Here is a 20,942-nt window from a genome sequence, read left to right on the forward strand (position 1 = left end):
CCTATCCTCAAGCCCAGAGAAGTCTGGCTAGTGCCGGAGCGAAGGCCACCCAGCTGTGGGTGGCCCACCAGGAGCAAACCGGTCCACAGAATCCCAGAACCTTCGCTCTTAGCGACTTTGCTCGAAGGCCTGGGGGAACGCATGCCCCAAATCCCACACGCCACCGGAGTCTCACCACTCTAACCCCGTCCTTCCTGGGCACTTTGCTGCCACTTATCCTAAACACAACCTTGTAAAGCAGGAGCCCCATCCCATTATGGATCGGGAAACTGAGGCACAGAAAGGTTTGCTGAATCAGCAAGCCCAAGGCAAATCCACGACCCCTGCCCCCCGACCAGTCCCCTGAGGAACAGTGGAGGCGGCCAACCTTCCATGCTCTCCAGGGCCCTTCCACGCATGCCGGGTCCACCGACATTCTCACCGTCGGGGGCGAGAAACTGGCCGTACCGTCCCCACCGACAAATTCAAGAACCCGGAGCCCGGAATGTAAGCGCCTCGCCCAAGAGCCCAAGTGGCAGCTGCAGGTCAGAAGCCCCGCTCCGTCCGGCTGCAAGGCTGGTCCTGCCCCCACACCTGCTCTGCTGTGACGGCAAGACGGGGGGTGGCGGCAGGCTCCCCAGCACAAAGCCCACAGCGTACACACACCATGGCTTTATTATTTCCCCAATCCTCCAAAGCACATTTCCTGGCCCCGCAGCAGAAGCAGATGCCCAGAGGCAGTGAGGCGGGGGGGGGGGGGGGGGGGGGCGGCAGAGTGCGGGGCGGGAGGCGTAGGAGGCCTGGAGGCGCATCACTTGAGGCGGTACAGGACCTTGCGCTGCATGCGGTGCTGGATCTCGCCCCGCCGTAACATGAGCTGCAGGACCTTGTGGATGGCGTGCTCCGGGTATTTCTGCAGACAGAAGGCCAGATGCAGGAGCATGCCTCCCGAGGGGACCCCAGAGCACCCCGCTGGCTCACCCGCCCGGCCCTCCTATCCTCCCTGCTCCCAGAGAATGTTCCGGTTTAGAAAAGACCTTCACCCCCCATCTCCGTGGCTCCTAAGAGCTCAAACGCCCTGAGCACCTAGGACCTGCAAGGCTCTGTTCTGCACGTCAACTCCCTCTCCCTCTTCCTCCCATGTTTCAAGGCAGGAGCTGAGGCCCAAAGAGGTGAAGTCGCTCGCTCAAAGTCACACAGCAATTAAGTGGCAGAGCTGGGACTTCAACAGAGTCCATCTGACTCCAGAACCCAAGCTCCTGACACCCTAAACCTCTCTAAGCCTCGGTCTGCTCGCCTACAGAATGGGCGTGCCCCCACCTACCGGGGGACACTGCTCTAAAGGCTGAAGCAAGACGACGTACCCGAAGAGGAGCTCAAACCAGAAACTGATGGACTGTTCCGGTGGTTCGTAAAGACCACAGGTTCTCCACAGCATCTAGAAAGCCTCACTCCTCTCTCTGGGGTCAGGAGCATTGTCCTCCATGAGCAAGACGGCTCAGCCTCCTGGCTCTGCCCCCGCCCCCAACCCCATAAAACCCAGGCAGTGGGGGAAGGGATCAATGGTAAGGGCTGGGGGAGCCTGGCTGTGGTTTTACCAGAACACCAAACCCCCCCCCATCCTCTCCCCTAACGGGACAGAAAACCTTCCCCTCCCCAGACTGAAGCACTCCCTAGGGCACAAATGACAGGAACAGGTCCAGGACAAGGAACAGCTGCCCCGTCCCCTTCCCAGGCCTGTCTGCTGAGCCACAGGCCACAGCTGCCGGGCGGGTGGGAAGCAGGCTACGGGAGCCAGCAAGAGCACCCCCGGCCCTGCTGCCAGGCCCCAGGGAAGGCCCACCTGCTTGGTGAAGTCCTGGATGATGCTATGCTCGGACACCTGGGAGCCGATGGCAAAGCGGCGCTTCAGCTGCTTCTCGATGCGGCTCAGCAGCTCCTGGTCCTCCTGGCTGGTAAAGCCCTCCACCCCTGTGGGCAGAGGGGGACAGCTGGGTGGGAACAGGGTGCCAAGGATCTCAGTCTGCCCATGGTGGGATGGAGGGATGGACAGACAAGGCCCCTGAACCAAGGAAGATGGATCAGAAAAACTTAAAAAAAGAAAAAAAACAAAACGAGAAGAAGAAGAAGAAACACCCCGAAGAAGGGGAACAGCATGCGGGGACAGTGCAGGCCTGAGCAGATGGCTCAGCAGAGCCCTGAAGGCAGGGGCCGAGGCACACCTGTGCGGAAGGATGCTCCAGCCAGAGGGAATGGCAGGTGCAAAGGCGTGGAGGTAGAAACCTGACTTCCCTCAAAAACCAGTCCAGGGGCTAGGGACGTGGCCAGGCCAGAGACCAGGGGTCAGGTCGGAGCCACAGGCCATGGCACGAGTTTTGCTTTGATTCTGGAGAAGAGGCCAGTGGAGGGCTCTGAGGAGGGACAGCAGCTGACTTTGTGAGAATGCTGGTTACACGTGGACCCCATCTGGCTTGTCAGGCAGCAGGGACAAAGTTCCAGGAGAAGCAGAGCTCAGAGAGCTGAAGCCACCAGCAACACAGGAGGGGGGCCAGGCTGCCCCCAAGGAGCCCAGGCAAGCGGGAGGCTCCTGACTTTCCCCTCCTACTGCTGGGTGAGTCTCTCCCGCTGACCAAGGCCCACAGATGCCTGGGGGTTTCAGCTAAGGAGAGGGTGGGGCATGGCCAGCAAAGCCACTGGGACGGCTTTCAAGGCTCCAGGTTGAAAGGGGTCTACACAGCCTACAAGGCCCAAATCCAATTCCACTGTCCCAAATCACACCTGACCTCCATGCATCAGCATCCCAGAGAGCTCTCCATTAGCAAATGTCTCACGGGACAGAAATCCCCTCCTAGGCGGAGACAGCCTTCGCCAAGGGGAGGGTGGGGGTGATCAGGCCCCTTCCACCACCCCAGGTACCAGCCCCACTGGCCCTCGAACCCGCCAAACCTGCTCCCTCCTTAGAGGCACGACGCTGAGCCTTCCCTCTGCCTAGAGAGTTCTTTACCACCACCTCCCCAACACACAGAGCCTTATGTTCTCTCACACCACTGCCTCTATAATGTCACCTCCTCAGAGAGGCCGTCCTGACCACCCTCCTGATGGGGAGGCATCCTATCCTCCTCCAATATATCTGGCCTGTCAGAATCCCCCTGCCGCTCCCCCTCCACTTTTGACTGCCTAAACCTGATCTATCTGCCTTTGCTGTCTCTCCCCCCGCTTAGAAGGAGAGGCCCACAAGGCAGGGACATGGAAATCTGTTCCCTCTTACACCCCAACACCTGGAACAGCATCTGGTAAATACCACACCCCACTGGGGGAAGGAATGAATCTATCCCAGGAGACCCTGGCACACAGTCTGTGCTCCAGAACAATCTGCTGGAGGACTGAAGCTGAAACAGGCAGTGGGACTGACAGTGGTTTGACCCACACTGGCTAAGGGTCAAGCTACGCGACAGGCCAGGCTGGCACCACGAGAAGGCCTCTGAGTGTCCATCTTATTTCTAAGGGCCCAGCTGGCTTCTGGACAGCAGCTGGAAGTCCATGAGGGAAAGAGCTTTGGAAGCGCTCAGAATGGCTGAGCTCACAAGCAGGAGTGCTACCGTTCTCAGACAATGACAAAGTTACAGTCCTTAACAATTAACGGGGTCACGAGGGCTGTGTTCGAGCGTCTGGAAGAGAAGCTGCTGGTTCTCATCTGTGAGGAAGATGGCTGGGCAGGGAGAACGGGGAAGGCGGCTGACCGCCCAGAGGAAGCTCAGAGACGCTGCACAACCGCACAGAAGCGACGAATGCTCCAGGCCTCCGGGATGCTGCCCGGGCCCCGGGGGCCCCCGAGCCGGGACCCACCAAGCCCACGTGCCCGCGTCTGCTCACCTGACAGAGTGCCAGACAAGGCCGCGTCCAGCGTGGACACCTGGAAGAGCCGCAGAGCCTCCTCCACGTCGGCCTCTGTGGCGAAGGGCTGCAGTTTCATCTTGCTGAGGGCCTCCGCGATGCGCACGATGGCCTCCAACTGCCTGCACGGGGGCGACGGGGTGGCCTCAGCTCACGTCCCGCCCTGCGCCATGTCAGGGAGGTGCCTGCCCAACGTAGGAAGGCCACGGGGGAGACTGCCTGCGGTCCCCATGATCCATCTCCCTTTCCTCCTCAGTCATGGAACCAATGTCGACTCCAGCATGTGGCACCCAGCTAAAGACATTTCCCAGCCTCTCCCACATCTAGATGTGTCCATGTGACTAAGGTGTGGCCTTAGTTCTAAGTTCAAATGTTTTGTGGGGATTTCAGGAAATGTCCTGAAAACATAGGCCCTCCTTCTCCTTCCTTTCCTGTCACCTGGAATGCAGAGGTGAGGGCTGAAGTTCCAGCAGCCATCTTGGACTATGAGGATGAGCCTGAGCTGCCAATGACTCTGAGGAGCCATCACATCAGTCCTGGACCACCTACCCTCAAACGTTTTTACATGAGAGAGAAACAAACTTCCAATTTGCTTACTCTACTTTATTTGGGTTTTCTATTACACACAGCCAAATTCACTTCTAACTCCTCAGTGCTAGAGGCAGGAGGCAGCCCAGGTAGGGCCAAGCTCCTAATCACTATTCTCCACTGTATAAACTCACAAGAATGAGGAGTTAAGAACTCTGAAAACTGGAGGTCCAGAGAAAAGCAGTTTCCCTGCAGTCACACAGTGGGCCAGAGTCTAGGACCCAGGTCTCGTAACTCCCATGACTGGACCCTTCCCGCACCCGCAGCCTTCCCTGCAATGAGGGAAGCCAGACAAAATTCACAAAACAGGATTCCAAGTTTTCCCAACCTTAAAATAAGCCAAGAAATACACAGAATGAGAGAGGCCACTGTTTCTACTCCCAAAAGCCTCCCTGACTAACAGCCCATACTACGGGCCTGCACTGTGGTCAGCAAGGGGTGACCCTGGGCCCGGGCTGGCTGGGCACACCCTGCTTTGTAAACCGAAGCCCGTCCGGCCCTCCCGCACCCGGCCCGCCCGCGCCCGCTCACCGCACGGTGATGGGGATGTTGGAGCGGCGGTCACTGTCCCTCTCATGCTGACGGGCTCCGCTCCGCATGATGATATACCGGTTCTTCAGCTTCTCTGCGGCCTCTGCCGACAGCCGGGGGCCACATCTCCTGCAGGACGGTAAGGAGCAGCTAGCTGCTCCTTCCTGAGGCCAGGAAGGAATCTGGGGGCACCCACCGTGTCCCCCAGCCAAGAGACAGTCTTTGATTCAGGGAAATGCTTATATCACCTAATCTCACCCTCATCCTGAGGACGAGAGGACAGAGGCCAGAAGGAGGGAAGCACTGAGGTGGGGCAAGACACACCTGGGGCCAAGCCCGAGGACGGGGCCAGAAGGAGCTCAGAACCGTGACGAGGACCCAGGACTGCTGGGCACTGCACTGCTCAGCACACCAATGGAGGGGGTGAGTTCGAGACCCATCTGACTACAGCGCCTCACTTCCCCATGGAGGGGCCCACGAAGATTCCCCTGCCCTCAGGTTTTACCTCCAAGAGAAACTGAGGCCATGTGCAGGTTCTTAGCACCAGACTTAACAGCACAGCCCCTAGAGCCAGGTACTTGAGTTCAAATCCTCGCTCTGCTACCTCCCACTTAGGACCTTGAACGCGTCACCTAACCCTACTTTCCCTCCACTTCTCTGCCTCAGTCCCACCTGCTGCTTACTACAGCACCCGCAAAGGCATCGGGACAGGGCGAAAGCTCATTTGCACGTGAAACACTCAGGAACGCCTGGCACAGACCAGTGACTATACACGTGATGACTATTATTGGCTTTCTGTGAGAGAAACAAGACTAGAAGGCGCAGCTGCCGTTTCCTGAATGACTCCTCGGTGCAGGGCTCTGCCAAGCTCTCAATCACCCATGCGGTCCTCACGAATACCCTAGGCCACACCAGTCCAGGGAAAGCGAGGCTCAGAGGTCAACCGACTTGCCCTAGGTCACAGAGTGGGGGTGGACATTACCCAGAGCCCACGTCCACGATGTCTGCACTGCACTGCCTCCCTGCACGGGAGAGTCCCGGGGGTCTGCAAGACCTTCTAGGTCCTACACCCTCGTTTTAGTAATGGGGAAACTGAGGCCAAGAGCCACAGAGTGACCTGTACAAGGTCAGAAAGGAGCAGAGCCAAAACCCTAAGAAGGGCCTCATCTCAGGCACCCTGAGTGAGAAGCAGGCCCAGGCTTCAGGGTTCTCTCCCACGGCAGGAAAGCCGGGCCACCCCACTTCCACAGGGCCCGCGTGCAGGACTCACGCTCGGCAGTAGGCAATGAACTTCTTCAGCTTGGCCAGGTCGACCTCACCCTCCACGGCCTGGGTCTGGGTCAGTGCACTCACATGCAGAGTGATGACGTGTTTGGCCAGCATCTGGGGGGACAAAGGGGACCCTGGGTCAGCCCACAGGCTCTCCCGAGCCTGGGTACCAACAACGAAGTTGACAGGCAGGGAGCGGGGAGCAGGCAGAGCCAGTACTCATAGAAAGGAGGCGGCCCCCTCTTTCCTTGTGAGCTATGAGCTGATTAGACAAAATCCCACAGCTGCCGGGGCCTAATCTGCAGCTGCCTAAGAAGAAGCCTCCAGCAAGCGAGGCCGAGCAGAGGGGCAGAAACAGAGGGCTCTGGTGACAGCAAGCCCCGGATCCGATGGGCCTCACACCTCTAGGCTTGTCCATTACATAAGCCGTTCTGTTCCTTCCAGAGACGTTCTGACCAGAGCTGGGGTTCTATCACTTGCAAAGGTCAACTCCCTTGTCTCGTATACAAGGTGCTGAGCCCAGGGAGCGAATGATTTACCCAACTGTACAGGACAGCCCCAGCAGGAGGCAAGACTCCGGACCCCTAGTCCAGCGTTCTCTGCGGGCCACAGCCACGCCACGCCCCTGGGGCTGCCCGCCTACAGGCAGGTCTGACAGGCAGGACTTTGGGCCAAGCCCTTTGTTTACCCTCCCCCCAGGACCGCAGGCCTGGCTCCCATGGCCCCAGCCAGCTCCTGACGCACCACATCCCTCTCCTCGTTGTGCTCATCCTTGACGATGAAGATCATGTCAAAGCGGGACAAGATGGTGGGCATAAAATCGATGTTGTCCTCGCCCTTCGTCTCATCCCAGCGACCGAACACCGAGTTGGCGGCAGCCAGGACGGAGCAGCGGGAGTTGAGGGTGGTGGTGATCCCAGCCTGAGAGGCAGGAGGAGGGGAGCAGACGACAGAGATGAGAACCGGGGCACATGTCTCCCCCGGGCATACACGTGCACAGGCCGAGTGCTGCCGCCAGCAGAGACCGGGCAAACGGGCAAATGAGCTCCAGCCCGGGTTGCTCCAAGCAGCCTGAGGCTGGGGCCGGATCGCAGCCCCGGGCCAGCACCCTCCGCGTGGCTGGGCCAGGCTGGACGGCAGCCGCTCACCTTAGCTATAGAGATGGTCTGCTGCTCCATGGCCTCGTGGATTGCCACTCGGTCGTCTTCCCGCATCTGTGTGGGGCAGAAACGTCTGTGAGACCCAGGCGAGGGAGCGGGACAGCGGGGCGGTAGGAAAACTACAGTGCCGACCAGTCCCAAGTCCCGACTCAGCCCGGCCCACGGCAGGAGTAGGCGGCCTCTCGCCCTGGTGACAGTGAGCCATGTGGGCTTGGCTCTCCTGTCCCCACTCTCCAGATGGGGAAACTAAGGCTCAGAGAGCTTCAACTACTTCTCTCTAGTGACAGGCCCAGGACCTAACACCAGTGTCCGAGTCAGAGGTGGTTTCTGCTGTCTGAGCCCAGAAGGCCACGCCTCCAGCCCCATGACCATGAGGTGCCACCGACCTTTCGGCCACCACCTCCCCGTCAGACCCACCTTGTCAAACTCGTCAATACAGACGACCCCACCATCAGCCAGCACCATGGCTCCGCCTTCCATGATGAAGTTCCGGGACGAGGGGTCCCTCATCACCGAGGCTGTCAGGCCGGCCGCACTGCTGCCTTTCCCAGAGGTGTACACCTGGGGGTGGGGGAGCTGTCAGGACACGACCCAGCTCCAGGCCCTGACCCCACAGACTCCAGGGCCCAGACTGACGGGGCTCGCCCAAGGTCACGCATCAAAGCTAGCTGCAGAACAGAACCCGTGCTCCTCTGTTTGGGTCGGAAGGCCGCCCCGGCACCAGCCTGGACGGGAGGTTCTCCACCAGGGGCTGTCCACATCCACGGCCACCTGAGCCCCACCACAGCCCTAAGAAGCAGCGCTTGGGGGCCCGGCTCACAGATGAGCAAACTGAGGCCCAGAGGAGAGGCCACACGTCCAGGAGGTCTCAAGGCTGGGATGGGGACTCTTGACTGCTAAGAAAAAGCTTCCCCCTCCCCAGTCCCGTCATCTTTGTACAGATCCGCGTGCCACAAGCTGCCACCGTGGCAGGTCCGGCGTGAGGTCGGCTTGAGAATATAAAATACACACGCTTTCAAACTTAAGTGCTAACGAAAGCGAACGTCAAGCATGCCGTGGTGTTTTTTATATTAAGCCACAGGCTAAAACAGTAACACTTGGGATAAAATATTAAAATTAAACTCACCTGCTCCTTTAAGTTTTTACCAGGGCTACCAGAAAACTGGAAACCACCCCCGTGGCTCAGACAGTAGCACACGTGTGTTTCTATCACGTGGCTGTGGCATGAACGCCTGGCACTTCTTATCTCCCCCCAGACCACACCTCCCCCCGCACAACCCTGTCCCGCGGGTCATCTTCCCCCACTCTGAGCCCCCAGACCCTACTGATCACTGCACAGAGGACCCCGCCTACCACACACTCGGGCTCAAATCAGACCCACTGATCACTGCACAGAGGACCCCGCCTACCACATACTCGGGCTCAAATCAGACCCACTGATCACTGCACAGAGGACCCCGCCTACCACACACTCGGGGTCAAATCCCTGCGCTCCCACTTACTCACTGTGGGACCCTGGGCAAGACTGAGCTATTCTGTACCCCAGCTTCCTCCTCCTTAAAAGGGGTCACAGCACCCACCGCACAGGGAGCAGAGCATGAGGCCAGTACACAATGGGCTGTGAACAGTGCCTGGCCCTTGATCTTCGTGCGATGACCAATGTCACGACTTAGTGGGTGGATAAACGGAGTCTCAGGGAGACGAGGCAACTTGCTCAAGGTCCACGGCCAGCTAGCTACCGGCCAGGCTGAGACCGCAAGCCCATGCCGCCTCTCTGGCCACACTCCACCTGCCACCCCAAACCGCCCCACCCCCATCAGTCGCCTTCCTCCACTCTGTGCTGTCCTGACCGCAGCCAAGAGGCACAAGGAAGAGATTCTGGTGAGCTGGTCCGCCGAGGAAGGCCCAGGCACCGGGTGGCCCTGTCTACAGCCTGCCTTCCTAAGGCAGCGGCCGAGCAGAGCGGCGTGTCCCAGGCACTCACCCCGATGGGAGAGCACTTCTCCACAAACTTCAGCAGCTGGGACTTGGCTGTCCCCGGGTCCCCCAGCATCAGCAGGTTGATGTCTCCTCGGCGGGTGAGTCCATCGGGGAGCCTGGGGGAGGACGGGCAGGTGGGCCAGGCTGGGACTCAGGCTGGTCACAGGGCAAGCTGGCAGTCAGCCTCACAACCCGCATCGCGAGCCTGAGCTGCAGACAGGCAAGAGCTCTGGGGCGGGACCCTCATTCACAACCATATCCCCTAGCCTCACCCGTGGTAACGATGGAGGAGAGAGCTTGCCTCCAGGCCAGGGACAGCCAAGGACACAGCACTAAGGGCAGGTGCACAATTGGTAAGTGTCTGATCAGACAGCCCTCGTGGCTGGAAAGGAAAGGGGGGCCCCAGCAGCCCATGGGCAGCACAGTGTGACAGACACCGGATGGACAGGATCCGGGCCCCGCTGATGTGCCTCTCAGCAAGTCCCTTTAGCTCTTCGTGCCTCAACTTCCTCACCTCCAAAGTGGGCTTGGTCAGAGCTTCCTCTGAGGGTGACTGTGAGGACTGGCAAGGTGTCGGACACACAAAAGCGCTTGCAAGAAAGCCAGGTGTATAGTGAGACCCCAGTAAGTGGTAGCTGCTGGTAATGTTATCTTCCCTAGCTCTGCTACTTTCTAGTTTCAAGAGGACACGTGCTGTCCTGCAAGGGCTGGGTTCTCACCTGTCCTGTCCCCATGGAAACTTGGGTCCAGAGAGATGGGGTCTCTCACCCAAGGTCACACAGGAAATAAGCAGCAAAACAGATTTAATCTCTGGTCTCCAGACCCCAAGCCCAGAGCTCTCCCCACTGCACCTGCTAGCCCCCCTCCCCCAGTCCACCCCAGCTCGAGTGAGGGGATCCCTCCAGGTAGGAGAGCATGGATTAGCCACTAGCCAGCTGACAGCAAGCCTGGGAGCTGGCGAAGGGGCCTGGGAGTAGCAGGCAAGGCTGAGGGACCCAGGAAAATGAGAACATTCAAATCCTGACCATCGACGGCTATCCTCCTATGGGCCAAGTCACCCGTCCCCTCCCCAGGTATGGCGGGACTGGGCCCCCACCTCTTCCGGGAGCCCCCAAATAGCAGGCAGGCAATGGCCTTCTTCATGTCTGTGCCCCCGAAGATGGACGGAGCGATGCTCTTGGAGATGACCTCGTAGACATTGGGGAGGGCGGCCAGGCGCCGGAACTCCTCCTCTTCCTGGGGGGTCACGGCCCCGGCAAAGCTGCGGCCTGGGTGAGGAATGTGAATGCTGTGTGAGGCCGACCCTGGCCAGCCCAGTCAGTGACCCCTGCAGGGAAGGACCTCAGAGCCTGGATGGCATAAGCCTGAGGAGAGACACCCCAAGACTCCCCATCAGGAGTGGGCCTGTGCTTGCAGTCCAGTGAGTGAGGGGAAGGCGCGTCTGAGGAGCTAGAGTGCCAGATGACAGAGGCCCTTGGGGGCCACTGGGAAGGGTGGAGACAGGGACAGCAGGAGGCCCAACCATCACCTCGGGGCGAGATGGCAGGGGCTCGGTCCAGGATACAGCACAGCCGGGGCCCCAAAGCCAACTCACCAGAGCCATCTGTGTCCACCTGGATGCCCAGCACACGGATGTAGGAGCTCCGGATGCCCACACCCACCCTGTCGCGGCCCCTGCTGGAGGTCAGGCCAAACTTCTTGATGGAGTAGATGCCCATGATGGTGACCCTGTTCCCCGGGACGACCTTGTCACACAGGTACCTGAGGAGACGGGGGGGAAGGAGAGACAGAGAGGAGAGTGAGTGAGTCCCTGACCCTCTCACCCACCCTGTAACACTCACGGTCCACCTGAGCACTGGTACTCCAGACCTCTCCTTCCCCCAGGGCCCCCACTCCAAGCACGCAGGACTCAGCTGCCCACAGGACAGACAGCACTGAGCACCCTTGGTCGTGGTGGTGGCCTGACCCTTCCCTGCCCTCAAGGGTTCATTTGCTCTGCTGGCTGGGGCCACAGGGGAGGCTCGCGCTAGCCCATCCCAGGCTTCAGAAGCCCCACTGCCATCTTATCTGCTGCCAGACTCGCCATGGGGCTCCTCTCGGCCACCTCGGGGGAAGCCTTCCTCAGGCCCCCAGCCTCTCTGCAAGGGCCTCTCCCCCATTTCTGCCTCTTCGGAGCTCCACAAGCTTGGGCACCTCCTGCCCCTGGACGTCCACGTCCCCTTCTCAAAACTAAGACACTGAAACAAGGAGTCGCTCCAGTGAGAACCAGTGTGGTGCAGGGGGACACGGGGACATATATCTTCACTCTACCACTTAGAAGCTGTGTGACCTCAGTGAAGTCACCACACCTCTCTGAGCTTGGCGAAAGCGGGGGGCAGTGATAAAGTGATCGGACCTGCTCAACTGTCGTGGGATCAAGTGAGGAAACAGACCCAAACGTGCTTTACGTGCCGGAGTCACCTCCCATAAAGCAGAGTCGCAGTCATGGCCTTGAGAGCATTCTAGGGCGCCCCTTCCCATGCACCGCTTTTTTTTTTCTTCTTTATTTTGGAGAGAGAGGGAAAGAGAATATCTTAAGCAGGCTCCACGCCCAGCACGGAGCCCAATGTGGGACTCAATCTCACGATCCTGAGATCATGACCTGAGCCGAAATCAGGAGTCGATCACTTAAGTAACTGACTGAGCCTCCCATACGCGCTTTCCCAAACACCACCTCTTAAGTCTGGATCAGAATGCCTGGAGAATAACCGAATGGACACCAAATACTTAACTCATACAGGGGCGCCTGGGTGCCTCAGCCGGTTAAGTGTCTGCCTTCGACTCAGGTCATGATCTCTGGGTCCTGGGATTGGGCCCATGTCGGGCTTCCCGCTCAGCGGGGAGTCTGCTTCTCTCTCTCTCCCTCTGCCCCTCCCTACCGCTCATTCTCTCTCTCCATCTCTCTCAAATAAATAAACAAAATCTTTAAGGACCTGTACAAAACACATTCATTTTCCAATTAACATCTCCCAGCAGCCCAACTAGAAATTAAGGACAGTCATTACGCCCATTTTACTGCTGAACAAACTGAGCCTTCGCCAGCTCACGTAACTTGCTCCAGTCGGCCTCCTACAAGTTTCCACCGTCACTGACCAAGTTAACAAAACCTACGGATCCACTCCTCAGAAAAACTCGCAGCACAGAACACCTGCATGCACATCCAGGTGTGCAAGCCCAAGTGAGGAACGCAGCTCACATCTCCAAGCCTTCCTCCCAGGTGGCCACGAGGGAACCAGACTCTAACTGAGCACCTCTCCTCCTTCCCAACTGTTCCAAGGAAGAACGTTATCAGAAAGCCCAGGGCGCGGGCAGGGCAGGGGGGCTGGCAGAGGCTCTCCGAGCTGCAGGGACTCTCCAGGAAGGGCCCGGGCTCAAAGCACACGAAGCCAGTCAGCCTCTCAGAGCTCCAGGGGGCTCTGGAACTGCACAGCGGGGGACACAAGCCTTTGCAGATTCTGGAAAGACGGAGCAAGCGAAACTGTATGGGAAGCACCAGCATTCCAGGGAACAAGTGTTCCAGAACAAGCCATCCTCTCCTCCCACCACGCTCACCGGGCCTCAGCCAGGGCCACCCTCCCGCGTGGATGCCCACCCCCAGCCCGCCTCACCTGTCGCAGTAGAGCTGCATGTGTCTGGGCATCTCGCCATGAGGCACCGCGTCAGGCAGCTCCTGCAGCTTGAGGGTCTGGAAGTCCACACACTTGCACTTGTCAGGCATGATAAAATATGGGTCCAGTGGGCATTTGGGGCGCCCGGCCTGATCCCTGCATGGTGGGAGGAGAAAGGGTCACCAGAGCTCCCCCGAGAACCCGAAGCCCAGGGAGTCCATCCAAGGAGTCGGGGACAAGATCCGGCCAGCAGCCAGTTGAGGGTCTCCGGGACAAGCTGGACAAGGCCCTTAAAAGGAGTGCAGCAGTGGGGGGGACCATGAACCAGATCAGGAGCAGGGAGGTCTGCTCCAGGCCTGGCTCCTCCATTAACTTATGGGACGAGACAAGTCATACTCTCAACTCCCATGAGGATCTCAGTGTCCCCACAGGTAGAGGGACCAAATCACCAATGACCTTACGAAACACCCACTCAAATCCCAGGATCTCTCGGCGAGGGTCTGGGCACCTAGAGACCGTTCTCAGGGTCTAGGCCTCTTTTTACTTCCACATAATGAAGTCATAGTTCAACCGTCACAGCCATGCTCCTGCAAAGCATCCACGTGCCCGACGCCTTCCTACAGGCCAGGGACACGGCAGGGAACAGAAGCCCCTGCTCTTATAGAGCTCACGTTCTAGTCAGGGGTCAGGCGAGACTGAAAAAGCCAGCTGGCAAATGGCTGCATGACAGAATGACGGCAGTGCCCCATGCTGTCGGGTAGGTGGGGAAGAGTAGCCAGGTACGCGTGCACGGAGTGTAAGATGGAGGAACCTTTGGGAGGTGACATAAGAGAAAGCTGACAGAAGGGAGACCGAGGACTGTGGAGGGCAGAGGAAACAGCACGTTCAAAGGCCCTATGCCAGAAGTGTGCTCAGCGATCCCAGGAACAGGAGGGAGGCAGTGAGGCTGAGCCTAGAGAGAGGGAGGAGGACCATGGAGGGCCATGCAGGCCAGGACAGCACCTGACTTTCGGTGACATGAAGGGCACCTGCAGGGCAAAGAGTCCTCTCCACCAGCTGCAGGAACAGACTGGGGGACGAGGATGGGCTCGGGGGAGCACCACTCCAGGTGAGAGAGAACACCAGCATGGAGCAAGGCAGCAGTGCCAGGTGCTAAGAAAGGGTCGGATTCTCTACGTGCACTCCTAGGAGCAGAGCCAATAGGACTTGCCGGTTGTCCACATGCAAGGAGGAGGAAACACTGAGACCAAGGACTTGGGCCTGAGCGCCTGAAAAGATGGCACTTCCATCTGGGGTGCAGGGGAGGGGCTGCAGAAGGGCAGATCTGGGGGTGCGACAGAGGTCAGGTCTGCGTGGGGCACGTTCAATCTGTAACATCCACTGGACACCTACATGGGGACATCCAGCCGGCAGCCGGATCCGACCCTAGAGCTCGGGGGAGACGCACGTGTGAGCGTCCTCTGCACGTGGACCGCACTGAAAGCCTGAGATCACCCAGGGAGCGAATGCAGAAAAGCAGCAGCAGAGCTAAGCCCCAGGAACTGCAACATTTAGGTCAGGAAGCCGAGGGGGACCAGCAGAGGCCGAGGAGCAGCCTGAGAGAGGGGGCAGGCCCTTCAGATCAGGGGTGGAGATCATTTCCTGTACGGGGCCAGAGAGTAAACATTCAGTTTCAGGGGCCAAGAGGCCAAAGACTCTCTGCCCCTGCACTGCAAATGCGGTCAGCGACAATGTGCGAATGCACGAGCGTGCCGTGTTCCCGGGCCAGCTGCTCCGGCAAGCCAGGTGGCTTCAGAAGACTCCAGACAGACTCATTCCCCTATATGGCTTTTCCCTCCCAACCCCAGGTTCCCCAAAGGCTGTCTGGGCGTACTGGCAGGGACAGAGCTCGCCAACGGAGGACACCGCCCTGGAGCCCCGGCGCACCGGCTGGTCCTCGCCCTTCCCGTCTCCCCCCACGTCACCCCCGGCCCAGCCGCAAGGCCCACTCACGTGTTGCACTTCCGAGGCAGGGCATAGCCCTCCAGGCCTGGGCGCATGGCGATGTTGCTGAGCGTGTTACGGCAGCTCCGGCACTGGATGGAGATGCGGGTGGCCTTGGCGCGGACCCCGGACGCCGAGATGATGATGCCAGGGATCTTCACCAGGTGCGACATCATGTCCGACTGCAACAGAGCCATAGAGAGGGTGGTTGGTTAAAGGGACACAGGCGTAGCGGAGATTGGGATGAAAATCTCCTTTTCTGGGGCTCCTGGCTGGCTCAGTCGAAGAGCATGTGACTCTTGATCTCCAGGTCTTGTGTTCAAGCCCCATACTGGGCGTGGAGTCTACTTAATTAAGAAAACAAAACACTTTCTAGAAAATCTCTTTTTCTAATGCATGCTAAAGTATTTAGGGACAACGTGGCACTTCTGCAATTTACTTAAAACTTAGGAAGGGTGCCTGGGAGGCTCAGTCAGTTAAGTGTCTGACTTCAACTCAGGCCATGATCTCGGGGTCCTGGGATGAAGCCCCATATCAGGCTCCGTATGCGACAGGGAGAGTCTGCTTCTCCCTCTCCCTCTGCCCCTTCCCCTGTTCGTGCATGTGCACTCTTTCTCTCGCATAAACAAAATCTTTTAAAAAAATGAAATTAAAATACTTAACCACCCCCCCCCCAAAAAAAAAAAAGAAAAAGAAAAAGAAAAAAAATAGCAGGGTGCCTGGGTGGCTCAGTCAGTTGAGCATCCTGCCTTCGGCTTGGGTCATGATCTCAGGGTCCTTGGATCGAGTCCCACATCAGGCTCTCTGCTCAGCAAAAAGTCTGCTTCTCACTCTCCCTCTCTCAAATAAGGAAGGAAGGGAGGGAGGGAGGGAGGGAGGGGGGAAGGAAAAAGGAAAGGAAAGGAAAGGAAAGAAAAGAAAAGAAAAAGAAGAAAGAGAGAGAGAGGAAGGAAAGGAAGGAAGGAAAAGAAATGGCAAAAAAGCCAACATGTTACCCTTTAAACCCAGGTGAAAGTACATGAAATTCATTACACTATTCCATCTCCGTGTGTAATTTTCCATAAGCCAAAACAAAAAACAAGAGAAGTTCCTTTTATCACTTTCTTCCCGTTCCCAGTGGCTCCTCTGGGACGGGCAGGCTACAGGTTCACGCCGGCACCCCCTCCGCAGCCTGGGACACGGGGGGCGGAGAAGGAAGGACGCTGGCCCCCCCTGTGGTACGTAAGGGCACATGTGCCCGCCATGACCCGGGGACACTGAACTGCTGGGGCCACCAGGGAGCACGTGTTTTAGAACACGAGCTATAAAGCTGCAGGTATCCTGGCACTCCAGAATCCCGAAGGGGGACGGGGGCTGCCTCAGCCCCGCCAAGCCATCCTGACAAGTGATCCTTCTAGAGAGGGCTCCTCCCCATCACAGGAAAACCATCACCTAAAGCAAGCCGTTCACTGTGTCCTCCCACAAGTCTGAGAGTAGGAAGCGTGTCCCTGGGGGGAGCTGAAGCTTGGCTCCCTCACGAAACAGTTGCCCCCACAAAACAGATCCAGCGCCACTTCCACAGAGAAGCAAACACGTGACCCTGAGCTTGATTCCAAACATCAGCATGGAGCCCCTCCTTGGTGCTGGGAATAGAGATAAAGCTGACAAGTTCCAGAGCCCACCGCCCTGCTTCTGGAACAGACCTGCCATCAGAAGGCTTGACAGGGGCCCCAAGAGAGCTGCAGGATGTGGGGATGCAAGCAAAGACCAGAGCACGGCCCTGTGGGTGCAACGCATGACCAGGAGGTGCCATTAGCCAAATGGGTGACACTCAGGCCCCACTGCAGAGCGGGCCGCACACAGGCACGCACATCACTTCCCCAGACTCTAACAACAGCCCTATGACAACCACCAGCGTCCTGACCATCAGCACTTCCTGCTCACTGCTCTCCTGCTGTTCTATCAGTTCTCCACATGGCAGCCAGAGGGATGGTTTGCAAATGGATTCAGCCCATTCTACTTAAACATCTCTGTTTTCCTACTGTGCTTCTTACAGAATCCAAGCTCCTTCCCATGGCTGGAAAGGCCCTGGCCCTCTGGCCTCTTCCCCCCTCCCTCTTCCTTTCCCCCAGGCCTCACGCTCACTGGGATCTGGCCACACTGGCTTCCTCTTATTCCTTGGAAGATGCCACTGTCCCCACCTCAGTGCCTTTGCACCTGCTTCTCCTTGAGCCTGGAACGCTCTTCCCTTGGGCTGTCACGAGGCTGATGCTGCATCACTCAGACGCACTCCAACATCACTTCCTCAGAGGCCTCTACTGACCACCATCCACGTCCCTCGGCCACTGTCATGTTTACCTTGTTCTTCTCTTTTCTTCATGACTATACACGGCTCCTGAAGCCATCTCAATGTCCCTTACCTATCTCTCCCACCATAAGCTCCTTGAGAAGCAAGTCCTGTCTGCTTATAGTCAGGGTCTAGCCCAGCACCTGGAGCATACCAGCCTTCAGTATTTGTTGACTAAAACAAATAAATACCCGGGGCACCCCTGGGTGGCTCGGCTGGCTGGATAACCGACTCCTGGTTTTGGCTCAGGTCATGACCCGGCCCCGCTTCGGGCTCCAAGCCGAGTGGGGAGTCCGCTTGTCCCTCTCCCTTGCTCCATCCCCTGCATTCAAGCTTGCTTGCGCACTCTCTCAAATAAGTAAATAAAATCTTTAAGAAAACAAACACCTGGTTGACAGACTGGCTCTGCCAAGTGCTCCTGCTTCCCAACCACTCTTTAGCCACGCTGGCTGTCCTTCAACATGGCCTTGGACATATACCACGCCTTCCCTGCCACTGAGGCCACACATGGGCTATACCCGGCCTCCCTGGAATACTCTCCCAGCTATCTGCCCGCTCGGGTTGTTCTCCACCAAGGAAGCCTTCTCTGTCTTTCCCAGGGGGCCACCCCCCTGATTTCTTCCACTGCACCTACAGTCATCTACAACCATTACGAGTGACATTCACTGGTTTACTCGGGTGCCCTCCGCACGCGCGCGCGCACACACACACACACACACACCCCTGGGGGGGAGGGGATATAAAGTCCACAAGAACAGGAGCAGTCGTTTAGTTCAACATTGTTTCTCCATGACCCAACTCAATGCCTTGCCCACAGGAGGAGCTCACTTTTCAATGAGTTAATTTTACAGAGGAAGAAACGGGCTCAGAGATTGAGTGAGCTGCTCAGGGTCACACAGCTGGCACTCAAGTCTGCCTGTGTCTGAAGCTCCTATGCACCGTGCAGCAGCCACTGTCACCCTCCCACTGGCCTAAGCGGACCCACCTTGAGGCTACGAATGCTGGACGGGCTGGCATCCGACTTGAGCATGACCTGGATGTCCTGGAGCACCTCCTCGCCTGTAGGCCGGGGCCGGGTCACCTCATCAGCCACCTCCTTGGCAGCTTCCTCGAGCTGGAGAAGAGGGAGGCGACAGCTGTTGGTGACCAGAGCAGGACCAGCCCCAGGGGACTCAGGGACGGCGTCCCACTCACCAGCTGCAAGTGCTCGGCCGGCTGCTTGTACAAGTAGTCAGCCAGGTCCTCGTCGAAGCTGGCCAGGTCCTCCATCTCCACTTCGACCCAGTACTCCCCCAGATTGTAATGGCGCTTGAGCTCATCCCTGGCGTGGGCAGGTGGCAGGGTGGGGGCGGAGTACAGAGAAGAGGAAATCAACCCTGGCTGAGGGGCGCCTGCACCCCCAACCTGCCCCCACTCCTTTTCCCAAACACCTATCGAGTTCCAGGTGGCTCTGGGACATAGCCCTGCAGAGGGTCCTTGCGGCCCACAGAGACATGCTCCAAAAACAGCTCCATAGAAACAGCCCACGAGATGGCTGCGGGAGACTCCAACCCTCGAGACAGGGCTGTGTCCACAGGTTAGTTTGGGAGACGCCCTTCTTTCCCTGCAGGACCCCCTGGAGCCTTTTACTTTCTCCCGGAGACTAACAAACCACAAAGCTCAAATCTGGAGACCACAGATAACAGAGACTGTGTCTGTCTTATCAACCACCAAACGGACTTTTTACGGAGCATCCCATGGGACTCTTGTCCCAAAACACACTTAGGGACCACTGACCCAAACCGGAAAACACCTTGCTCTAACAGGCCACCCATACCTCTCCACCCAGACATGCAACTGCTCCTATAGGGAATGCCCTCCACACCTGAAACTCTTCTCTCAGCCAAGGGTCAACGCAGGCTCCTCTGGAAGCCCTCCCTCACTCCTCTTTTATGTTCCTCCTTTGGGAGAACTGTCACCTTGTAATTTATCTGTTGACCTCTATGCCTTGCCCCCACGGACTTAGGAGCTTCTCTGACCTATGACTCTCTCTTTTCATCTTCGTATCTCAGTGCCTAGCACAATGCCTGGCACACACATGGTCAATGTTCGCTGGTACATGAATAAATGGAACGCAGAATTGCTGACATCCATTTACTGATGACGCAGCGAGTCGGTTACTTGGAAGTCACTCGGCTAATAAGTGGTCACGCCCAAGCCTGGACCCACAAATTCACCTTCTCTGCATTTTACGGTGGGAGGGATAGAGGCTGAGCCTACGAGGATTTGGCACGATGCCTCGGTTAGACAATGACGAAGAGCGGGTTGGGTGGGTCGCTCAGTCCCTGAACAGTGCCTGGCACACAGCTGGCACACAATAGAAGTTGCAAGATTGGAACGAATGCATAAGTGAAATAAATCCTGCCGACCATCTTCACCTTTTGCACACACAGAGAACTTGAGTTTAGGAGGCCTCAGAGACATGACACAGGAAACCAACAAGAAGCAAATGAACCGCAACAAGTCCTGGATAAAGAACCAAAGGGCCCAAGAAGTTCTAGATGGTCGTTAGGGGCCCACTCAACAGGTGGCCACTCAAAAGTTAACTTCGGGTATAAAATGTACAAAACCAAATGCCACACGAGTACGGCAGGGATGAAGCTCGGCTGGAACCCAAATCCTCAGACCTGGGACAGGCTCCGTCCCCTCGCTGGGCCCGTGTCCCCATCCGTGCTCTAGAACACTAAAAGGCTCTGAGTGCAGACGCGGTTTCATACTGGGTCCATCTGCTCCCCACTGGGGGGTGTGCGTGCCGACCCCTCCTCCCCGCCCGCCCCATCCCGCACCTGTATTTGAAGGTGAAGCCGGTGCGGTCGGTACCCACTCGGTACTGCCGCAGGAACTCCTTGAAGCGCCTCTGCAGCTGCGATTTGCGGGCCTGCCCCTCGTCGGCCGCGGTGTCCCCCCCGAAGCTGTCGCTGTAGAAGATGCCGGGGTCGTCGAAGCCCGACATGACTGCGCCTGGCGCGGGGACAAACAGCTGGAGCCGGGCGGCGGCGCGCAGCCTCGGCTCGCATGCCCGGAGGCTCGGCTCCGAACGCGGGGCGGGGGGACCCCGGCCCTCCCAGGAGAGACCCTGCCCACCCTGCTGCGCCCTCAAGTGCGGACGCCTGCACACTCCCCTTCCCCCGCCGCCCCCCGCCCCCAGCCCCGCCGGTCTCACCTCCCCTTTCCCGCACTTTCCGGACCCGGGTACACAGGAACCTCCACGCTCCGCCGCCGAGTTTCGCGGGAAAAACAAGACGCGGCGTTCGGACGCCGCGGCCGCTGCGCCCCGATTGGCTGGCCGGGGTCCCGCAGCCAGCGATTGGGCCGCTCTGCGCCCGCGAGCACCGCCTCCCGGGCCGGCCACCGGAGCCGATTGGCTGCGGGGCGCATGACGTCATGTCCCTGGCCTCCTTCCGGGCTCCATTTTCTAGGCCGGACAATTTGGCGCGAAACTTCTGACCCGGGAGGAAGCGGAGGCGCGGCGCGGGCGCAAAGATGGCGGAGGGGCGGCCTTCGGCCCCGAGCTGCGCGCGTGTTCGAGGGCTTCCCGTGTACACT

General features: G+C 58.4%; 1 protein-coding gene across 1 annotated transcript; it reads right to left on the bottom strand.

The window, feature by feature from the left end:
- Positions 1-636: 636 nt before the first annotated feature.
- MCM5 (minichromosome maintenance complex component 5) lies at positions 637-20,658 on the bottom strand. Its single transcript, XM_045779727.2, has 17 exons — positions 20,560-20,658; positions 20,183-20,357; positions 18,552-18,678; positions 18,343-18,471; positions 15,041-15,213; positions 13,049-13,204; positions 10,996-11,162; positions 10,498-10,669; positions 9,406-9,517; positions 7,839-7,982; positions 7,410-7,475; positions 7,006-7,182; positions 6,263-6,375; positions 4,993-5,121; positions 3,853-3,995; positions 1,823-1,950; positions 637-892 (listed from the first exon to the last, which is right to left on the bottom strand). Exons 2-17 carry the CDS (start codon positions 20,347-20,349, stop codon positions 791-793), a joined length of 2,205 nt encoding a protein of 734 aa, XP_045635683.1. The 5' UTR covers positions 20,350-20,357; positions 20,560-20,658; the 3' UTR covers positions 637-790.
- Between the last annotated feature and the right edge of the window lie 284 nt (positions 20,659-20,942).

This window comes from Ursus americanus, chromosome 17 (genome assembly GCF_024610735.1).
Source record: "Ursus americanus isolate L20-20 chromosome 17, mUrsAme1.1.p, whole genome shotgun sequence".
In the NCBI taxonomy this organism is placed as follows: Eukaryota; Metazoa; Chordata; class Mammalia; order Carnivora; family Ursidae; genus Ursus; species Ursus americanus.